This window comes from Heptranchias perlo, unplaced genomic scaffold (assembly GCF_035084215.1).
Source record: "Heptranchias perlo isolate sHepPer1 unplaced genomic scaffold, sHepPer1.hap1 HAP1_SCAFFOLD_56, whole genome shotgun sequence".
Lineage (NCBI taxonomy): Eukaryota > Metazoa > Chordata > Chondrichthyes > Hexanchiformes > Hexanchidae > Heptranchias > Heptranchias perlo.
In genome coordinates, this window is record NW_027139581.1 from 1,713,690 (window position 1) to 1,735,414 (window position 21,725).

Here is a 21,725-nt window from a genome sequence, read left to right on the forward strand (position 1 = left end):
CTGTCCTAATATCTCTTTATGTGGTTCAGTGTCAAATTTTGTTTGTTAATCGCTCCTGTGAAGGGCCTTGGGACGTTTTACTATGTTAACGGCACTGGATAAATGTATCAATAAAACAGGGAACTCTTGGAAACACACTGCAGGTCCTTCTTTAACTGGACAGCAAATCACTGCTAGAGTGTTGAACCAGCAGTTAACATAAGAACATAAGAAATAGGAGCAGGAGTAGTCCATACGGCCCCTCGAGCCTGCTCCACCATTCAATAAGATCATGGCTGATCTTCTGCCTCATTTAACATGTATCCAGGATATTAAACTCCAGCCCAGTTATCGGGGTTATTAACATCAGAAACAAACCCCAACTGTCAGAATGAACATGGTTCAGTCCTGGATGTGATTAACAGCAGCAATAACAGCAGAATCCAACCCCGGAAGTCACAGGTGAACTCGCTGGTGTCTCCGCAGGTTGGATGAATGAGTGAATCCCTTCCCACACACGGAGCAGGTGAACGGCCTCTCCCCAGTGTGAACTCGCTGGTGTGTCAGAAGGTGGGATGAACGAGTGAATCCCTTCCCACATACGGAGCAGGGGAACGGCCTCTCAGTGTGTGTGCGTCGATGATGTGTCAGCAGTTCCCATTTGCTCTTAAAGCTCTTCCCACAGTAAGAACATTTAAAAGGTCTCTTATCAGTGTGAACAAGTTGGTGTGTCAGTAGGTGCTGTGACTGAATGAATCCCTTTCCACACATGGAGCAGGTGAACGGTCTCTCCCCAGTGTGAGCACGCTGGTGGGCAATGAGAGTGGATGACTGCCTGAACCTCTTCCCGCAGTGAGAGCAACTGAACGGTCTCTCGTCAGTGTGAATTCGCTGGTGTCTAATCAGTCCCTCCGAGCTTTTAAACCTGTTCCCACAGTCAGAGCATTTAAAAGGTCTCTCCGCAGTGTGAATAAGCTGGTGTGTTCGGAGGGCGGATGACTGAGTGAATCCCTTCCCACACAGAGAGCAAGTGAACGGCCTCTCCCCAGTGTGACTGTGGTGATGAGTTTCCAGCTGGGACGGGTAATTGAATCCCTTCCCACACACGGAGCAGGTGAACGGCCTCTCCCCAGTGTGACTGCGTCGATGAGTTTCCAGCTGGGATGGGTAATTGAACCCCTTCCCACAGTCCCCACATTTCCACGGTTTCTCCGTGGTCCGGGTGTCCTTGTGTCTCTCCAGGTTGGACGATCAGTTGAAGCCTCGTCCACACAGAACACGTGGACGGTTTCTCCCCGCTGTGAACGGTGTGATGTTTTTTCAGACTGTGTAACTGGTGAAAGCTCTTTCCACACTCAGTGCACTGGAACACTCTCACTCGGGTCTGAGAGTCTCGGTGATTTTCCACTCACACTGATGTTTGAAATTTTTTCCGACAAACACAACAGACAAACATTTCTCCTTCCACATTCAAAGGCCGATGATATCCAGGTCCTGATGAATCGAGTGACTCTGTCAGATCTTGACGTGATATTTGGTTTGAGTTTCCCGTCTGTGAATCCTCCCCTTCTAATCCCCTGTAAAAGGAGTTTACAAAAGTCATCACTGTAAATACAGGATAGAAATTCAGAACAGACAATTCTAGTTTTTCTGGATCATTTTTTCATCTTTTGAGCCTCAAAAGCTGTAAATCCCCGTCCCACACACTCTCCCTCCTCCCTGTGCTGAAATCTGAACCCATTGCACCATCTCCTACATTTTTTCCTCTGCTCTGCTGGGTTCAGTTCCACACTCACTGGTTCCCCTCTCTCTCCTCCCCTGAAGGTGCTGACTGTCCTTCCCATATCCTAACTCGCACCAAGTCCCATTCACCCATCACCCTTGTGCTCACTGACCTACAGTGACTCCAGGTCCAGCAACGCCTCATATTTAAATTCCTCATCCTTGTGTCCAAATCCATCCATGGCCCTCGCCCCTCCCAATCTCTGTAACCTCCTCCATGGCCCTCGCCCCTCCCCTATCTCTGTAACCTTCTCCAGCCCTCCGACCCTCCCCTATCTCTGTCACCACCTCCATGGCCCTCGCCCCTCCCCGATCTCTGTAACCTTCTCCAGCCCTCCGCCCCTCCCCTATCTCTGTAACCTCCTCTAGCCCTCCCCTATCTCTGTAACCTCCTCCATGTCCCTCCGACCCTCCCCTATCTCTGTAACCTCCTCCGACCCTCCCCTATCTCTGTAACCTCCTCCATGTCCCTCCGACCCTCCCCTATCTCTGTAACCTCCTCCGACCCTCCCCTATCTCTGTAACCTCCTCCATGTCCCTCCGACCCTCCCCTATCTCTGTAACCTCCTCCGACCCTCCCCTGTCTCTGTAACCTCCTCCCGCCCTCCGACCCACCCCTATCTCTGTAACCTCCTCCATGTTCCTCCGCCCCTCCCCGATCTCTGTATCCTCCTCCAGCCCTCCGACCCTCCCAGATCTCTGCTCTCCTCCAATTCCGGCCTCTTGCTCCTCCCCCATTCCCTTCGCCCCACCATTGGGGGCCGTGCCTTCAGCTGTCTGAGCCCCAAGCTCTGGAATTCCCTCCCTGAACCTCTCCCCCTCTCTCTCCTCCTTCAATCCTCCCTCTTTGACCCAGCTTTCGGTGCCCTGTCCTAATCTCTCCTCATTCCTCTCTTCCCGCTCCTGTGAACCCTCTTGACCCATTTTGCTCCGTTAAAGGCGCGATAGAAATGCAAGTTGTTGTTGACTCTGCGGGTTCAGTTCGAGCGGAGATTGGGTCGGGCCCGATCCCGGGAAGCGGCGGGTAGTGGAGGGGGGATAATGCCGCCTGTTTTCTCTCGGGTCCTGAGCCCTACACTCGGTGTTTCTGGGCCCTGTGATCCCCGCCCTTTATTAACCCGCTCTCTCCACACCTCCTCTGACCTGCTCGAACCGCGCTCTCTGCCTCAGACCCTTCGGGCCGCGCATGCTCAGCTCACACTGACCAACAATCAGCCTCTCCTGCGCCGGCGCACTGGGCTCCTCTCAGATCGATAGGGGACATTCCGGCGCGCGGTGCAGTCTGGGGACGGACCGCCGCCATTGGAGCTCCGATCCGACCCTCAGTTTCTCTGATGGGACTGAGATTGGGGGCGGGGGAAAAGCGCTTTTGGAGCAGCGGAGGGCGGAGCGGAAATAAAATAAAATAAAAATACACCTAAACCCGAGAGCCCGGGGCACTCTGGGTAATGGAGACCGCCATTAAACCGTCAGAAACACTCACAGCGCAGGCGCGCACCGCCTCGCCTCGAAAAAACTTTGGGAAATGTCTTTTTCCCCAAATCTGTTAATAATTTACTCTCATTACACATTGGAACTGACGGGCTGGATTGATGTTTATTTTCCAATTGCAGCTCAGGACCTTCAATCCCAGCGTCAACCCGGAGCAAATGCGCTCCCGACCAATAGGAAGAGCGGAGAGGGACTGGAGGACCGAGCGGGCAGTTGGTCCTCCAACCAATTGGAGTGTGTGAGGGGTGGGACTTGCGGCGGAGGGTCTGAGCCCGGATCTCGCTCCGTGTCTGGATCTCTGCCGAATTTTTGAAACTTGATTCATCTCAAGATAAAAGTCCAGAAGAAAACTGGACCTTTCAGTTGTGGCTTTAAACAGATGAAACCCTGTGGTGTCGAGCAAACAGTTCAACATTTGTTCGTAAAATGACTCTGATGAAGTAATGGAGAGCCATGTATCCAAGTTTGCTGATGACACTGAGCAAAGAGGCACAGTAAATAGTGTAGATGGGAGCAGAAAGTTGCAAGGGGGCAATAATAGATTCAGTGAGTGGTCAAAACGGTGGCAGGTGGAGTTGAATGTGGGGAAATGTGAATTCACCAACTTTGAACCTAAGACAGAGATCAGAGTATTTACCAAACGGCAAGCAGCGAGAAACTGTGGAGGAGCAGAGAGATTTCGGGGTCCAAGTACCGAAATCACTAAAAGCTAGTGGACAGTTACAAAAAATAATTTTGAAGGCTAAAGGAATGATGGCCTTCATCTCAAGGGGGCTGGAATATAAAGGGGTGGAAGTGATGTTACAGTTGTACAGAGCTCTGGTTAAACCCCATCTGGAGACTGCCTTCAGTTCTGGGCACTGCACCTCAGGGAGGATATACTGGCCTTGGAAGGGGTGCAGCACAGATTCACCAGAGTGATACTGACAGATTGCATAGACTGGGCTTGTTTTGAGTGGAGCTTGGAAGATTAAGGGGTGATCTAATCGAGGTGATTGAAGGATTTGATAGGGCAGATAGAGAGAAACTACTTCCTCTGGTGGGGGAGTCCAGAACAAGGGGGCATAACCTTAAAATTAGAGCGAGGCCATTCAGGGGCGATGTCAGGAATCACTTCTTCGCACAAAGGGCAGTGGAAATCTGGAACTCTCTCCCTGAGAGCAGTCGAGGCTGGGGGTCAAGTGAAAATTTCAGATCTGAGATTGATAGATTTTTGATAGGCGAGGGTATTAAAGGTTATGGTACCAAGGCGGGTAGATGGAGTTAAGATACAGATCAGATATGATACAATTAAATGGCGGAACAGGTTGGAGGGGCTGAATGGCCTCCTCCTGTTCATAATGATTAAATGTTCCGAATCTCTGCACTAATGACAGAACGGACCGATTGTTAATAGGAGCTCCGTTCATGAAATCCCGTGACATTCAAAGAGAAACGGGACTGTCCCTTTAACTATAAACAAAGGGGAGTGCCTGTCCCTTTAAATATCTGCCCCATTCCCACAGGCAGTGGGAGGAGGAACAGCGCGCGGTCTCATTCCGCCCAAAACCAGCGGGGCCTCGCGCGAGGGAGCAGCTCCATGAGGGGGCGGGGCCAGTGGGTGAGGGCGGGGCCTCGGCTCTGACGTCTCCAGGAGCCCAGCGCGCAGGCGCGGGAAAGGGTCCGCGCGGTCGCCAGACGGAGTCGGAGGGTCGGGAGCAGGTAGGCGGGGTGCCGGGGACAGGACACTGAGAAACCGGGCGGAGGCCGCGCCCCACGGCTTATAAACATGGAGCGGGGCCGCAGGACCCGAGTCGGATCCTCTGATCCCGAGTGTGAGCAGCCGGACGGCAACTGCGGGATTTCTCCCCGGAGATAGGCCGGGTTACCGGGGGAACCGGCCGCCATCTTAGTACAGGAGGGGGAGCGTCACTGCGCACGCGCGGCCATCTTGGTACAGGATGTGGTAGCGTCACGGCGCATGCGCGGCCACCTTGGTACAGGGACGGAGTGGGCGGGGCTTCAGGATATTTCACTCAGAATCTCAACCCGGGCTGCACCTGCCCTGGGAGTGTTTGATGGGACAGTGTAGAGGGAGCTTTACTCTGTATCTCACCCGTGCTGTACCTGCCCTGGGAGTGTTTGATGGGACAGTGTAGAGGGAGCTTTACTCTGTATCTAACCCGTGCTGTACCTGCCCTGGGAGTGTTTGATGGGACAGTGTAGAGGGAGCTTTACTCTGTATCTAACCCGTGCTGTACCTGCCCCGGGAGTGTTTGATGGGACAGTGCAGAGGGAGCTTTACTCTGTATCGAACCCGTGCTGTACCTGCCCCGGGAGTGTTTGATGGGACAGTGTAGAGGGAGCTTTACTCTGTATCTAACCCGTGCTGTACCTGCCCTGGGAGTGTTTGATGGGACAGTGTAGAGGGAGCTTTACTCTGTATCTAACCCGTGCTGTACCTGCCCCGGGAGTGTTTGATGGGACAGTGCAGAGGGAGCTTTACTCTGTATCTAACCCGTGCTGTACCTGCCCTGGGAGTGTTTGATGGGACAGTGCAGAGGGAGCTTTACTCTGTATCTAACCCGTGCTGTACCTGCCCCGGGAGTGTTTGATGGGACAGTGTAGAGGGAGCTTTACTCTGTATCTAACCCGTGCTGTACCTGCCCTGGGAGTGTTTGATGGGACAGTGTAGAGGGAGCTTTACTCTGTATCTAACCCGTGCTGTACCTGCCCTGGGAGTGTTTGATGGGACAGTGCAGAGGGAGCTTTACTCTGTATCTAACCCGTGCTGTCCCTGCCCTGGGAGTGTTTGATGGGACAGTGTGGAGGGAGCTTTACTCTGTATCTAACCCTGTACCTGCCCTGGGAGTGTTTGATGGGACAGTGTAGAGGGAGCTTTACTCTGTATCTAACCCGTGCTGTATCTGCCCCGGGAGTGTTTGATGGGACAGTGTAGAGGGAGCTTTACTCTGTATCTAACCCGTGCTGTCCCTGCCCTGGGAGTGTTTGATGGGACAGTGTAGAGGGAGCTTTACTCTGTATCTAACCCGTGCTGTACCTGCCCCGGGAGTGTTTGATGGGACAGTGCAGAGGGAGCTTTACTCTGTATCTAACCCGTGCTGTACCTGCCCTGGGAGTGTTTGATGGGACAGTGCAGAGGGAGCTTTACTCTGTATCTAACCCGTGCTGTACCTGCCCTGGTAGTGTTTGATGGGACAGTGCAGAGGGAGCTTTACTCTGTATCTAACCCGTGCTGTACCTGCCCCGGGAGTGTTTGATGGGACAGTGCAGAGGGAGCTTTACTCTGTATCTAACCCGTGCTGTACCTGCCCAGGGAGTGTTTGATGGGACAGTGCAGAGGGAGCTTTACTCTGTATCTAACCCGTGCTGTACCTGCCCTGGGAGTGTTTGATGGGACAGTGTAGAGGGAGCTTTACTCTGTATCTAACCCGTGCTGTACCTGCCCTGGGAGTGTTTGATGGGACAGTGCAGAGGGAGCTTTACTCTGTATCTAACCCGTGCTGTACCTGCCCCGGGAGTGTTTGATGGGACAGTGCAGAGGGAGCTTTACTCTGTATCTAACCCGTGCTGTACCTGCCCTGGGAGTGTTTGATGGGTCAGTGTAGAGGCAGCTTTACTCTGTATCTAACCCGTGCTGTACCTGCCCCGGGAGTGTTTGATGGGACAGTGTGGAGTGAGCTTTACTCTGTATCTAACCCGTGCTGTGTCTGCCCTGGGAGTGTTTGATGGGACAGTGTAGAGGGAGCATGACTCTGCATCTAACCCGTGCTGTACCTGCCCCGGGAGTGTTTGATGGGACAGTGCAGAGGGAGCTTTACTCTGTATCTAACCCGTGCTGTACCTGCCCTGGGAGTGTTTGATGGGACAGTGCAGAGGGAGCTTTACTCTGTATCTAACCCGTGCTGTACCTGCCCTGGGAGTGTTTGATGGGACAGTGTGGAGGGAGCTTTACTCTGTACGTCACCCGTGCTGTCCCTGCCCTGGGAGTGTTTGATGGGACAGTGTAGAGGGAGCTTTACTCTGTACGTAACCCGTGCTGTCCCTGCACTGGGAGTGTTTGATGTGACAGTGTAGAGGGAGCTTTACTCTGTGTCTAACCCGTGCTGTACCTGCCCCGGGAGTGTTTGATGGGACAGTGCAGAGGGAGCTTTACTCTGTACGTAACCCGTGCTGTACCTGCCCTGGGAATGTTTGAAGGGACAGTGTGGAGGGAGCTTTACCCTGTATCTAACCCATGCTGTACCTGCCCCGGGAGTGTTTGATGGGACAGTGTGGAGGGAGCTTTACTCGGTATCTAACCCGTGCTGTCCCTGCCCTGGGAGTGTTTGGTGGGACAATGTCGAGGGAGCTTTACTCGGGATCTAACCCGTGCTGTCCCTGCCCTGGGAGTGTTTGATGGGACAGTGTGGAGGGAGCTTTACTCTGTATCTAACCCGTGCTGTCCCTGCCCTGGGAGTGTTTGATGGGACAGTGTCGAGGGAGCTTTATTCGGTATCGATTCCGTGCTGTCGCAGCCCTGGGAGTGTTTGATGGAACATTGCAGAGGGAACTTTACACTCTATCTCACCTTATTGTACCTGCCCTGGGAGTGTTTGATGGGACAGTGCAGAGGGAACTTTACACTCCATCTCTCCCGTGCTGTACCTGCCCCGGGAGTGTTTGATGGGACAGTGTCGAGGGAGCTTTACCCTTTATCTAAACTGTGCTGTTCCTGCCCCGGGAGTGTTTAGGACACTGTAGAGGGACCTTGACTCTGCACCAAACCCGTGCTGTACCTTCCCGGGACTGTTTGATGGGACAGTGTGGAGTGAGCTTAGCTCTGTATCTCACCCGTGCTGTAACTGCCCCGGGAGTGTTTGATGGGACAGTGCAGAGGGAGCTTTACTCTGCACATAACCCGTGCAGTCCCTGCCCTGGGAGTGTTTGATGGGACAGTGTGGAGGGAGCTTTACTCTCTATCTAACCCGTGCTGTACCTGCCCTCGGAGTGTTTGATGGGACAGTGTAGAGGGAGCTTTACTCGGTATCTGACCAATGCTGTATCTGCCCTGGGAGTGTTTGATGGGACAGTGTCAAGGGAGCTTTACTCTGGATCTGACCTGTGCTGTCCCTGCCCTGGGAGTATTTGGGACAGTGCAGAGGGAGTTTTACTCTGTATCTAATCCGTGCTGTACCTGCCCTGGGAGTGTTTGGGACAGTGTGCAGCAATCAATAACCAATGATTAACACTATTCACCCCTATTTATTAAAATCTGGGATATAGTTTCTGAACAGCTTCATCAACGGAGCCTCTCACTTTTCCTCTCCCTATTCTTCTTCCCAAAATGTATCACTTCACATTTCTCTGCATTAAATTTCATCTGCCATCTATCTGTCCAATTTATTATCCAGTGTCCGTGACACTGAAGTCACTTCCAGTCCTCTTCACAGTTCCCCACACTCACTATCTTGGTGGCATTTGAATTATCTGGAGATTTTAATCTTGTGCCCTATATACCCGAGCCCAGTTCATTTCCCTGTATTGAGAAGAGCAATGGACCCAACACTGACCCTGGGGGACACCACTGTTTACATCCCTCCAGTCTGAACAATATCCATTATCCACGACTCTCTGTTTTCTGCCCTTTCCCCAACTTCCTGTCCACGCTGCCCCACTCCCTTCAATTCCGTGAACCTTAATTTTATCAAAAAGCCTCCTGTGCGGCACCTTCTCAAACACCTTCAGACAATCCATCTACACAACACCCACTGAATTCCCTTTATCACCACACTGTGTTATTCCTCAAATAATCCCTGCTGTCTGTCCTGAATTCACCCATTTCACGAACAAATGTTGAAATGTTTGCTCCACCCCACAGGGTTCCATCTGTTTAAAGCCACACAGAGAGAGGTGGGAGAGGCCCATTGTTGGACAGTGTGAGCTGAGGGGTGGGAGAGGCCCATTGTTGGACAGTGTGAGCTGAGGGGTGGGAGAGGCCCATTGTTGGACAGTGTGAGCTGAGGGGTGGGAGAGGCCCATTGTTGGACCGTGTGAGCTGAGGGGTGGGAGAGGCCCATTGTTGGACAGTGTGAGCTGAGGGGTGGGAGAGGCCCATTGTTGGACAGTGTGAGCTGAGGGGTGGGAGAGGCCCATTGTTGGACAGTGTGAGCTGAGGGGTGGGAGAGGCCCATTGTTTGACAGGGTGAGCTGAGGGGTGGGAGAGGCCCATTGTTGGACAGTGTGAGCTGAGGGGTGGGAGAGGCCCATTGTTGGACAGTGTGAGCTGAGCAGGCGCAGGACACGCAGACTTCAGTGAACACCGAGTCCCCCACAGACCCCAATATAAAACAGTGAACATTATCCCCCCCAGACCCCAATATAAAACAGTGACCATTATCCCCCCCAGACCCCAATATAAAACAATGAACATTATCCACCCAGACCCCAATATAAAACAGTGAACATTATCCCCCCCAGACCCCAATATAAAACAGTGAACATTATCCCCCCCAGACCCCAATATAAAACAGTGAACATTATCCCCCCCAGACCCCAAGATAAAACAGTGAACATTATCCCCCCAGACCCCAATATAAAACAGTGAACATTATCCCCCCAGACCCCAATATAAAACAGTGAACATTATCCCCCCCAGACCCCAATATAAAACAGTGAACATTATCCCCCCCAGACCCCAATATAAAACAGTGAACATTATCCCCCCCAGACCCCAATATAAAACAGTGAACATTATCCCCCCAGACCCCAATATGAAACAGTGAACATAATCCCCCCCAGACCCCAATATAAAACAGTGAACATTATCCCCCCAGACCCCAATATAAAACAGTGAACATTATCCCCCCAGACCCCAATATGAAACAGTGAACATTATCCCCCCCAGACCCCAATATAAAACAGTGAACATTATCCCCCCAAACCCCTCCCCCCAGACCCAAATGACGACGGATCAGGGAACGTCTGTAAAGGAAGTTGGAATGGTAACTGGTCAGAGAGCGTCTCTTTGATAGAGAAATCGGGATGTGTCAGTGAATATAAGAAGGAAAAATGGAGATGGGTCAAGGAGAGCCCATCACCAAAATTAGGAGATGTTGTGGAAGAGGGGGAGAGAACTTCACGGGGAGGGAGAGAGGGGAACCAGTGAGTGCAGAACTGAACCCAGTCAGAGTCAACACCTTCAGAGGGAGGGAGAGAAAACTCAGATGGAATGAAATATGTTGGGGATGGTGCGATGGGTTTGGATTTCAGCACAGGGAGGAGGGAGAGTGTGTGGGACGGGGATTTACAGTCTGGGGGAATGAGCGGGAAGAATATTCTGTCGAAACTAGAATTGTCTGTTCTGAATTTCTATCCTGTATTTACAGTGAGGACTTTTGTAAACTCCTTTTACAGGGTATTGGAAGGCGAGGATTCACAGACGGGAAAATCAAACCAAACCTCAAGTCAAGGAGAAATGTTTGTCTGTTCTGTCTGTGGGAAAAGATCAAACTTCATTGTGACTGGAAAATCACTGAGTCACACACACCCGAGTGAGAGTGTTCCAGTGCACTGACTGTGGAAAGAGCTTTAACCAGTTACACAGCCTGAAAAAACATCGCACCATTCACAGCGGGGAGAAACCGTCCACGTGTTCTGTGTGTGGACGAGGCTTCAACTGATCGTCCAACCTGGAGAGACACAAGGACACCCAGACCACGGAGAAACCATGGAAATGTGGGGACTGTGGGAAGGGATTCAATTACCCATCCCAGCTGGAAACTCATCGACGCAGTCACACTGGGGAGAGGCCGTTTATCTGCTCCTCATATGGGAAGGGATTCACTCAGTCATCCACTCTGCTGAGACACCACCGATTTCAAACTGGGGAGAGGCCGTTCACCTGCTCCGTGTGTGGGAAAGGATTCACTTGTTCATCCAGCCTCATTTCACACCAACTTGTTCACAGTGATAAGAGAAATTTTAAATGTTCTGACTGTGAGAAGAGGTTTAAAAGCAGGAATGCTCTCCTGAGACACCAACGTACTCACACTGGGGAGAGACCGATTATCTGCTCCGTGTGTGGGATGGGATTCACTCAGTCATCCACCCTGCTGAGACACCAGCGAATTCACACCGGGGAGAGGCCGTTCACCTGCGCAGAGTGTGGGAAGGGATTCGCTCATTCAGCCGACCTGCTGAGGCACCAGCGAGTTCACACTGGGGAGAGGCCGTTCACCTGCTCCGTGTGTGGGAAAGGATTCACTTGTTCATCCAGTCTCATTGAACACCAACTTGTTCACAGTGATAAGAGACCTTTAAAATGTTCTGACTGTGGGAAGAGGTTTAAAAGCAGGAATGCTCTACTGAGACACCAACGTACTCACACTGGGGAGAGGCCGTTTACCTGCTCCGCATGTGGGAAAGGATTCACTCGGTCATCCGCCCTGCTGATTCACCAGCGAGTTCACACTGGGGAGAGGCCGTTCACCTGCGCAGAGTGTGGGAAGGGATTCACTCAGTCATCCGCCCTGCTGATTCACCAGCGAGTTCACACTGGGGAGAGGCCGTTCACCTGCTCAGAGTGTGGGAAGGGATTCACTCAGTCATCCGCCCTGCTGATTCACCAGCGAGTTCACACTGGGGAGAGACCGTTCACCTGCTCTGTGTGTGGGAAGGGATTCACTTGTTCATCCAGTCTCATTGAACACCAACCTGTTCACACTGATAAGAGACCTTTTAAATGTTCTGACTGTGGGAAGAGCTTTAAAAGCACAAACGGACTGCTGACACACCAACGCACTCACAATGGGGAGAGACCGTTCACCTGCTCAGAGTGTGGGAAGGGATTCATTAAGTCATACAACCTGCTGATTCACCAGCGAGTTCACACTGGGGAGAGACCGTTCACCTGCTCAGAGTGTGGGAAGCGATTCACTCAGTCATCCAACCTGCAGTCACACCAGCGAGTTCACATGTTACCACAGGAGTTGGATTCTGCTGTTAATCACATCCAGGACTGAACCATGTTCATTCTGACAGTTGGGGTTTGTTTCTGATAATAACCAATATAACTGGGCTGGAGTTTAATATTCTGTATCAGTCTCAAATAAATCAGCTTTCTTTTAAATACAGTGCACCATTGTTTAAAAAGGGAGAAAGGGATAGACTGAGTAATTACAGGCCAGTCAGCCGAACCTCGGTGGTGGGCAAATGATTGGAAACAATTCTGAGGGACAGTATTAATTGTCATTTAGAAAGGCACGGATTAATCAAGGACAGTCAGCATGGATTTGTTCAGGGAATGTCGTGTCTGACTAAGTTGATTGACTCGTATGAGGAGGTAACGAGGAGGGTCGATGAGGGCAACGCATTTGATGTAGTATACATGGATTTTAACAAGTCTTTTGACAAGGTCGCACATGGCAGACTGGTCAAAAAAGTTAAATCCCTTGGGATCAAAGGGAAAGTGGCTAGTCGGATCCAAAATTGGCTCAGTGGCAGGAAGCAAAGTGTGATGGTTGACAGATGTTTTTGCAACTGGAAGGCTGTTTCCAGTGGGGTTCCTCAAGGCTCACTATTGGTCCCTTGCTTTTTGTGGTATATATTAATGATTTGCACTTGAATGTGGAGGACTTGATCAAGAAGTTTGCAGATGATACATAAATTGGCCGTGTGGTTGGTAGTGAGGAGGAAAGCTGTTGACTGCAGGAAGATATCAATGGACTGGTCAGGTGGGCAGATAAGTGGCAAATGGAATTCAATCCAGAGAAGTGTGAGGTAATGCAATTGGGGAGGGCAAACAAGGCGAGTATCTGTCCATGACGGTATTGGTAGGAGTGACCACCGCACAGTCCTTGTGGAGCCAAGTCCCGTCTTCACACTGAGGACACCATCCAACGTGTTGTGTGGCACTGCCATCGTGCTAAATGGGATAGATTCAGAACAGATCTCGCTGCTCAAAACTGGGCATCCGTGAGGCGCTGTGGGCCATCAGCAGCAGCAGAATTGGAATCCAACACAATCTGTAACCTCATGGTGTTCATATTCCTCACTCGTATAAACATACGAATTAAGAGCAGGAGTAGGCCATTCGGCCCCTCGAGCCTGATCTGTCATTTGATAAGATCATGGCTGATCTGATTGTGACATCAACCCTACTTTCCCGTCTACCTACTATAACATTTGACTCCCTTGATAATCAGGAATCTATCTAACTCGGCCTTAAAAATATTCAATGACCCTGCCTCCCCCGCTCTCTGGGGAAGGGAGTTCCACAGACTCACAACCTTCAGGGAAAAAAAATTCTCCTCATCTCCGTCTTAAATGGGAGACCCCTTATTTTTAAACTGTGGCCCCTAGTTCTCGTCTCTCCCACAAGGGGAAACATCCTCTCAGCATCTATCCCTTCTATTCCCCTCAGGATCTTATGTGTTTCAATAAGATCACCTCTCATCCTTCTAAACTCCAATGTATACAGGCCCAACTTGTCCAACCTTTCCTCATAAGATAACCCCCTCATCCCAGGAATCAGTCGAGTGAACCTTCTCTGAACCGCCTCCAAAGCAATTATGTCCTTTCTTAAATAAGGAGACCAAAACTGCACACAGTATTCCAGATGTGGTCTCACCAATGCCCTGAACAACTGTAGTAAAACATTTCCACTTTTATATTCCATTCCCCTTGTAGTAAATGACAACATTCCATTTGCCTTCCTAATCACTTCTTGTACCGACATAATAACTTTCTGTGATTCATGTACTACGATACCCAGATCCCTCTGTACTTCAGAGTTCTGCAATCTCTCTCCATTTAAATAATATACTGCTTTTCTATTCCTCTTGCCAAAGTGGACAAGTTCACATTTTCCCACATTATACTCCATCTGCCAAATTTTTGCTCACTCACGTAACCTATCTATATCCCTTTATGAACTCCTTATGTCCTCTTCACAACTTACTTTCCAACCTACCTTTGTCTCAATAGCAAATTTAGCAACAATACATTTGGTCCCTTCATCCAAGTCATTGTTATAGATTGTAAATAGTTGAGGCCCAAGCACTGATCCCTGTGGCACTCCACTTGTTACATCTTGCCAACCTGAAAATGACCCATTTATGCCGACTCTCTGTTTCCTGTTAGCTAACCAATCCTTTATCCATGCAAATATGTTACCCCCTACACCATGAGTTCTTATTTTGTGCCATCACCTTTGATGTGGCACCTTGTCAAAAGCCTTCTGGATATCCAAGTACACCACATCCACAGGGTCCCCTTTATCCACGTTGCTTGTTACTTCCTCAAAGAACTCTAATAAATTAGTCAAACACGATTTCCCTTTCATAAAGCCGTGTTGACTCTGCCTGATTGCATTGAGATTTTCTAAGTGCCCTGCCAGAACCTCCTTAATAATAGATTCTCGCATTTTCCCCATGACAGATGTTAAGCTAACTGGCCTGTGGTTTCCGGCTTTCTGTGTCCTTCCTTTCTTGAATAGAGAGGAATATTTGCTATTTTCCAATCTGATGGGACCCTTCCAGAACCTTGGGAATTTTGGAAAATTAATAGTAATGCATCTACTATCTCTGCAGCCACTTCTTTTACGACCCTCGGATGAAGTCCGTCAGGACCTGGGAACTTGTCAGCTTTTCGATCTGATATTTTTTTTAAAACCCTTTCCCTGGTGATTGTAAATGTTTTAAGTTCCTCCCTCCCTTTCACCTCTTGATCCACAATTATTTCTGGCATGTTATTTGTATAGTCGACAGTGAAGACGGATGCAAAATATCTGTTCAATTCATCCACCATTTCCTTATTCTCCATTGTTAATTCCCCAGACTCACTCTCTCTCCAGGACCAACACTCACTTTACTTACTCTTCTTTTTAAATACCTGTAGAAACTCTTACTATCTGTTATTATATTTCTAGCTCGCTTTCTCTCGTGCTCAACTCTCTCCCTCATTATTCTTTTAGTCATTCTTTGCTGTTTTTTATATTTTGACCAATCTTCTGACCTGTCACTAATCTTTGCGGAATTGTATGCTTTTTCTTTCAATTTGATACTATCTTTAACTTCCTTAGTTGGCAAAGGATGGTACGTCCTTCCCCTGGAGTCTTTCTTTCTCACTGGAATGTATCTTTGCTGAGTGTTATGAAATATCCCATTCAATGTCTGCCACTGCATCTCGACTGACATATCCCTGAACCTCAGTTCCCAGTTCACAAGTCAGGAGTGTGATGGAATACTCTCCACTTGCCTGGACAAGTGCAGCTCCAACAACACTCAAGAAGCTCGACACCATCCAGGACAAAGCAGCCCGCTTGATTGGCACCCCATCCACCACCCGAAGCATTCACTCCCTTCACCACCGGCGCATTGTGGCTTCAGTGTGTACCATCCACAGAATGCACTGCAGCAACTCGCCAAGGCTTCTTCGACAGCACCTCCCAAACCCATGATCTCTACCACCTGGAAGGACAAGAGCAGCAGGCTCATGGGAACAACACCACCTGCACGTTCCCCTCCAAGTCACACACCATTCCGACTTGGAAATATATCGCTGTTCCTTCATCGTCGCTGCGTCAAAATCCTAGAACTCCCTTCCTAGCTGCACTGTAGGAGAACCTTCACCACATGGACTGCATGGTTCAAGAAGGCGGCTCACCACCACCTTCTCAAGGGCAGTTAAGGATGGGCAATAAATGCTGGCCCTCCAGCGACACCCACATCCCATGAACGAATGAAAAATACCTAACTCACACATACAAACAACACACATGCTTCAAACAGTCACAAGTTACACACATACAAACAAACACAGACACAAACTACACATAGTACACACAAACAACACACACTACACATAGATACAAATTGCACACTCAAACTACACACAAACAACACACATTCGACACACAGAAGGAAATTGCAAGCATGCTACACACAGATACAACCGACTGAAGACAATTTACACACGCAGGCAGACATTTTCCGACTGCACCCTCTACACTGTATAAAGAGATTCTAACCCTTGGACTGCACACGGGGATTCTAACCCTGGGATTGTACACGGGGATTCTAAACCTGGGACTGCACTCGGGGATCGTGGCAAATGGAATTCAATGTCGACAAATGTGAGGTCATCCACTTTGGATCAAGAAAGGATAGAACAGGGTACTTTCTAAATGGTATAAAGTTAAAAACAGTGGATGTCCAAAGGGACTTAGGGGTTCAAGTGCATACATCATTGAACAGGTGCAGAAAATAATCAAGCAGGCTAATGGAATGCTGGCCTTTATATCTGGAGGACTGGAGTGCAAGGGGGCAGAAGTTATGCTGCAGCTGTACAACACCCTGGTTAGGCCACACCTGGAGCACTGTGAGCAGTTCTGGGCACCGCACCTTCGGAAGAACATATTGGCCTTGGAGGGAGTGCAGCGTCGGTTTACTGGAATGATACCTGGACTTCAAGGGTTAAGTTACGAGGAGAGATTACATAAATTGGGGTTGTATTCTCTCGAGTTTCGAAGGTTAAGGGGTGATCTGATCGAAGTTTATAAGATATTAAGGGGAACAGATAGGGTGGATAGAGAGAAACTATTTCCGCTGGTTGGGGATTTTAGGAGTTGGGGGCACAGTATACAAATTAGAGCCAGACCTTTCAGGAGCGAGATTAGAAAACATTTCTACACACAAAGGGTGGGAGAAGTTTGGAACTCTCTTCCGCAAACGGCAATTGATATTAGCTCAATTTCTAAATTTAAATCTGAGATAGATAGCTTTTTGGCAACAAAAGGTATTAAAGGATATGGGCCAAAGGCAGGTAGATGGAGTTAGATCACAGATCAGCCATGATCTTATCAAATGGCGGAGCAGGCACAAGGGGCTGAATGGGCTATTCCTGTTCCTATGTTCCTTTGGGATTCTTACCCTGGGACTGTAGATGGGGATTCTAACCCTAGGAGTGTAGATGGGGATTCTAACCCTGGGAGTGTAGATGGGGATTCTAACCCTGGGAGTGTAGATGGGGATTCTAACCCTGGGAGTGTAGATGGGGATTCTCACCCTGGGAGTGTAGATGGGGATTCTAACCCTGGGAGTGTCGATGGGGATTCTAACCCTGGGAGTGTCGATGGGGATTCTAAACCTGGGAGTGTCGATGGGGATTCAAACCCTGGGAGTGTAGATGGGGATTCTAACCCTGGGAGTGTAGATGGGGATTCTAACCCTGGGAGTGCAGATGGGGATTCTAACCCTGGGAGTGTAGATGGGGATTCTAACCCTGGGAGTGTCGATGGGGATTCTAACCCTGGGAGTGTAGATGGGGATTCTAATCCTGGGAGTGTCGATGGGGATTCTAACCCTGGGAGTGTCGATGGGGATTCTAAACCTGGGAGTGTCGATGGGGATTCAAACCCTGGGAGTGTAGATGGGGATTCTAACCCTGGGAGTGTAGATGGGGATTCTAACCCTGGGAGTGCAGATGGGGATTCTAACCCTGGGAGTGTAGATGGGGATTCTAACCCTGGGAGTGTCGATGGGGATTCTAACCCTGGGAGTGTCGATGGGGATTCTAACCCTGGGAGTGCAGATGGGGATTCTAACCCTGGGAGTGCAGATGGGGATTCTAACCCTGGGAGTGTAGATGGGGATTCTAACCCTGGGAGTGTAGATGGGGATTCTAACCCTGGGAGTGTAGATGGGGATTCTAACCCTGGGAGTGTAGATGGGGATTCTAACCCTGGGAGTGTAGATGGGGATTCTAACCCTGGGAGTGTAGATGGGGATTCTAACCCTGGGAGTGTAGATGGGGATTCTAACCCTGGGAGTGTCGATGGGGATTCTAACCCTGGGAGTGTCGATGGGGATTCTAACACTGGGAGTGTAGATGGGGATTCTAACACTGGGAGTGTAGATGGGGATTCTAACCCTGGGAGTGTAGATGGGGATTCTAACCCTGGGAGTGTCGATGGGGATTCTAACCCTGGGAGTGTAGATGGGGATTCTCACCCTGGGAGTGTCGATGGGGATTCTAACACTGGGAGTGTAGATGGGGATTCTAACCCTGGGAGTGTAGATGGGGATTCTAACCCTGGGAGTGTCGATGGGGATTCTAACCCTGGGACTGTAGATGGGGATTCTAACCCTGGGAGTGTCGATGGGGATTCTAACCCTGGGAGTGTAGATGGGGATTCTAACCCTGGGAGTGTCGATGGGGATTCTAACCCTGGGAGTGTAGATGGGGATTCTAACCCTGGGAGTGTAGATGGGGATTCTAACCCTGGGACTTTTAAATGGAAGTCGACCCTGGGGTTGTTCGTTCAGAAATCTCTGGGAATCAGACTGTCACCCCAGCGCGTGTCAGCAGCTTGAGGGGAGGAGCTAAGAGAACGGTGAGAATCACCTGTGTGCAGCGTGAGAACACATTAAATGAGTTCATGATTTTGACTGGAACCAGGTTGGGAACAGAGACCCTGAAACCCCGCCAACTGCCACAGGTAAGGAGGTGCATTGTAACTTTAACTATAAATATATACAGAAAGTGTAGTCACTGTCCCTTTAAATATTTGCACCACTCCAACAGGTAAGAAGTGGAACTGTACCTTTAATCATAAACATGCACAGAAAATGGTTAAATGATGCAGGGAGGAGGGTCGTGTGGAGCATGATCACCGGCTTGGACCAGTTGGGTAGAATGGCCTGTTTCTCTGCTGTCATCTCGAAGTAATTCTATGTAAAAGAAGGGAACCACTGTCCCTTTAATGATCCGCCTCAGCCCCACGGTTGAGGAGAAGCACTGTGCGTTTCACTACCACAAAAACACAACTTGGAGTCGAAGGGAGCACTTTAACTGCCAACGGCAGAGACAGTGCGCTCACTGTCCCTTTCAGAATGGCGACAGTCTCCTGTTGCTTCCGGTTAATGGCGGCCCAGCGAGCCTGGCGCGGGGCGGAGACCGCTCCATGTGGCGGCCGAGCCCCGGGCTCCAATGTTCCGATCAAGTTCCATTTATTTTCGCTGATCCCCCCGTTTCCCCCACCGTCCCCCCGGACCCCGCCAATCACAGCAAATGACAATAAAATGGTTTGAATGGCGGTCCGCGTTACCCGGAGTGCAGCGCGAGTGCGAATACGCCCTATTCCCCAATACAGGAGACCAGCGCGCAGGCGCGAGAGAGACTTCTGTCCGGAGCCGCGGGTCCGGAGCAGGTAAAAGAGCCCGGGGGCAGGAGATTAATAAACCGGGCAAGCCCACGCCGCAGGGTTTATAAAGATAGAGTGCGGCCTCAGAGGCCACCGGACCGGGCGTGTTCACCCGGATTGCAGCCGTGAGCCTCATCCCCCGATAACAGGCGCGGGTCTCCGACCGCCAGTTTTGTCGTGGAAGGTTAGTCAGCAGAACTGCGCAGGCGCAGCCTTCCTGGTCCAGGAACAAACAGTGGGCGGGGCTTCAGGGTCCCAGTGACGGTGAACAAAGAGTGGGCGGGGCTTCAGGGTCCCAGTGACCGGGAAGAAAGAGTGGGCGGGGCTTCAGGGTCCCAGTGACCGGGAACAAAGAGTGGGCGGGGCTTCAGGGCCCCAGTGATAGGGAACAAAGAGTGGGCGGGGCTTCAGGGTCCCAGTGACCGGGAACAAAGAGTGGGCGGGGCTTCAGGGTCCCAGTGACCGGGAACGAAGAGTGGGCGGGGCTTCAGGGTCCCAGTGCCTCATTTATTTTATTCTCACTCTGCTCACAGGGGGTTTCTCACCATTTTCTCCTCTCCTCTCCTGAAGGTCCCGACTCCCACTGGGGTCACAGATCCATAGGCTGTGGTCAAGCTCCAAGACCAGTTAAGTGGCAACTCTTCACCCGTCAGTCGGGGCAGTGAGTGGCAGCAGGATATTTGACTGCAGAAGCATCACACATTGGTTGGGCGAGGATCACACTCACCTGTTACAGCCCTCACCCCTACAGTGGAGTAATTAACAGACTGGGTTTCGTGTTTAGAGATCCAGGGCCTGTTACCGATACCTTCCCTGGATACTGAGGTTAGGAGAAGGAATCTGGGAGGTATGGGGAGCTGGGACTTGTCCATGAGAGTAACTGAAGGTCTGAGAACTGAAATAATCCAGAGTTAGAAAGGAGAAAGATCCAAAAATGGAACAGTGGGTAACAGGACGTCAAATAGTCTCCTCGTACCTTGGAGAACTCAAGGACTTGACAAACTGTGTGTTTGAAGCAAAGCTGATTTATTTCACATTTATCAAAACATTAAATTGCAGCGTGTTACCGATCCCTTCCCTGGATACCACGGCTACATGTAATTAACATCAGCAGAAACAATCCCCAACTGCAAAAATGAACATGGTTCAGTCCTGGATGTGATTAACAGCGGCAATAGCAGCAGAATCCAACCACTGCAGTCACTTGTGGACTCGCTGGTGTGACAGGAGGTGGGATGACTGAGTGAATCCCTTCCCACACACGGAGCAGGTGAACGGCCTCTCCCCAGTGTGAAGTCGCTGGTGTCTCAGCAGGTGGGATGACTGAGTGAATCCCTTCCCACATGCGGAGCAGGTGAACGGCCTCTCCCCAGTGTGAGTACGTTGGTGTTTCAGCAGATGCTTCGTGCTTTTAAAGCTCTTCTCACAGTCAGAACATTTAAAAGGTCTCTTATTGGTGTGAACAAGTTGGTGTTTACTGAGGCTGGCTGAAAAACTGAATTTGCTTCCACACTCGGAGCAGGTGAACGGCCTCTCCCCAGTATGAACTCGCTGGTGTCTCAACAGGTTGGAAGCCTGAGTGAATCCCTTCCCACACACAGAGCAGAGGTACGGCCTCTCTGCAGTGTGAACTCGCTGGTGTGTCAGCAGGTGGCAAGACTGAGTGAATCGCTTCTCACACACGGAGCAGGTGAACGGTCTCTCCCCAGTGTGAACTCGCTGGTGTGTCAAAAGATCCTTTGTGTTTTTAAAGCTCTTCTCACAGTCAGAACATTTAATCGGTCTCTTATCAATGTGAACAAATTTGTGTTCAATGAGGTGGGATGATTTCGTGAATCCCTTCCCACACACGGAGCAGATGAACGGCCTCTCCCCAGTGTGACTGCGTCGATGAGTTTCGAGCTGGGACGGGCAATTGAATCCCTTCCCACAGTCCCCACATTTCCACGGCCTCTCCCCTCTGTGAATGGTGCTTTTTCCTTCCATACTCAAAGGCCGATGATATTCAGGTGCTGATGAATCGAGTGACTCTGTCAGAACTTGACGTGATGTTTGATTTGAGATTCTAGTCTGCAAATCCTCCCCTTCTAATGTCCTGTAAAAGGAGTTCACAAAAGTCATCACTGTTAATACGGGATAGAAATTAAGAACAGACAATTCTAGTTTCTATGGAACATTCTTTCATCTCTTGTTCCCCTAAAGCTGTAAAACCCCGTCCCACAAACTCTCCCTCCTCCCTATGCTGAAATCCAAACCCAACGCATCATTTCTAAATTCCTTACTCCATATC

General features: G+C 50.2%; 2 protein-coding genes across 2 annotated transcripts; one reads left to right on the forward strand and one right to left on the reverse strand.

Annotated features, from left to right (window-relative positions):
• Positions 1-362: 362 nt before the first annotated feature.
• Positions 363-21,525, reverse strand: LOC137315819 (zinc finger protein 665-like). The gene is made up of 2 exons (XM_067980296.1): positions 20,640-21,525; positions 363-1,213 (listed from the first exon to the last, which is right to left on the reverse strand). Exons 1-2 carry the CDS (start codon positions 21,419-21,421, stop codon positions 436-438), a joined length of 1,560 nt encoding a protein of 519 aa, XP_067836397.1. The 5' UTR covers positions 21,422-21,525; the 3' UTR covers positions 363-435.
• On the forward strand, positions 4,889-12,345 carry LOC137315811 (zinc finger protein 551-like). Its single transcript, XM_067980291.1, has 2 exons — positions 4,889-4,953; positions 10,648-12,345. Exon 2 carries the CDS (start codon positions 11,319-11,321, stop codon positions 12,252-12,254), a length of 936 nt encoding a protein of 311 aa, XP_067836392.1. The 5' UTR covers positions 4,889-4,953; positions 10,648-11,318; the 3' UTR covers positions 12,255-12,345.
• Positions 21,526-21,725: the final 200 nt, after the last annotated feature.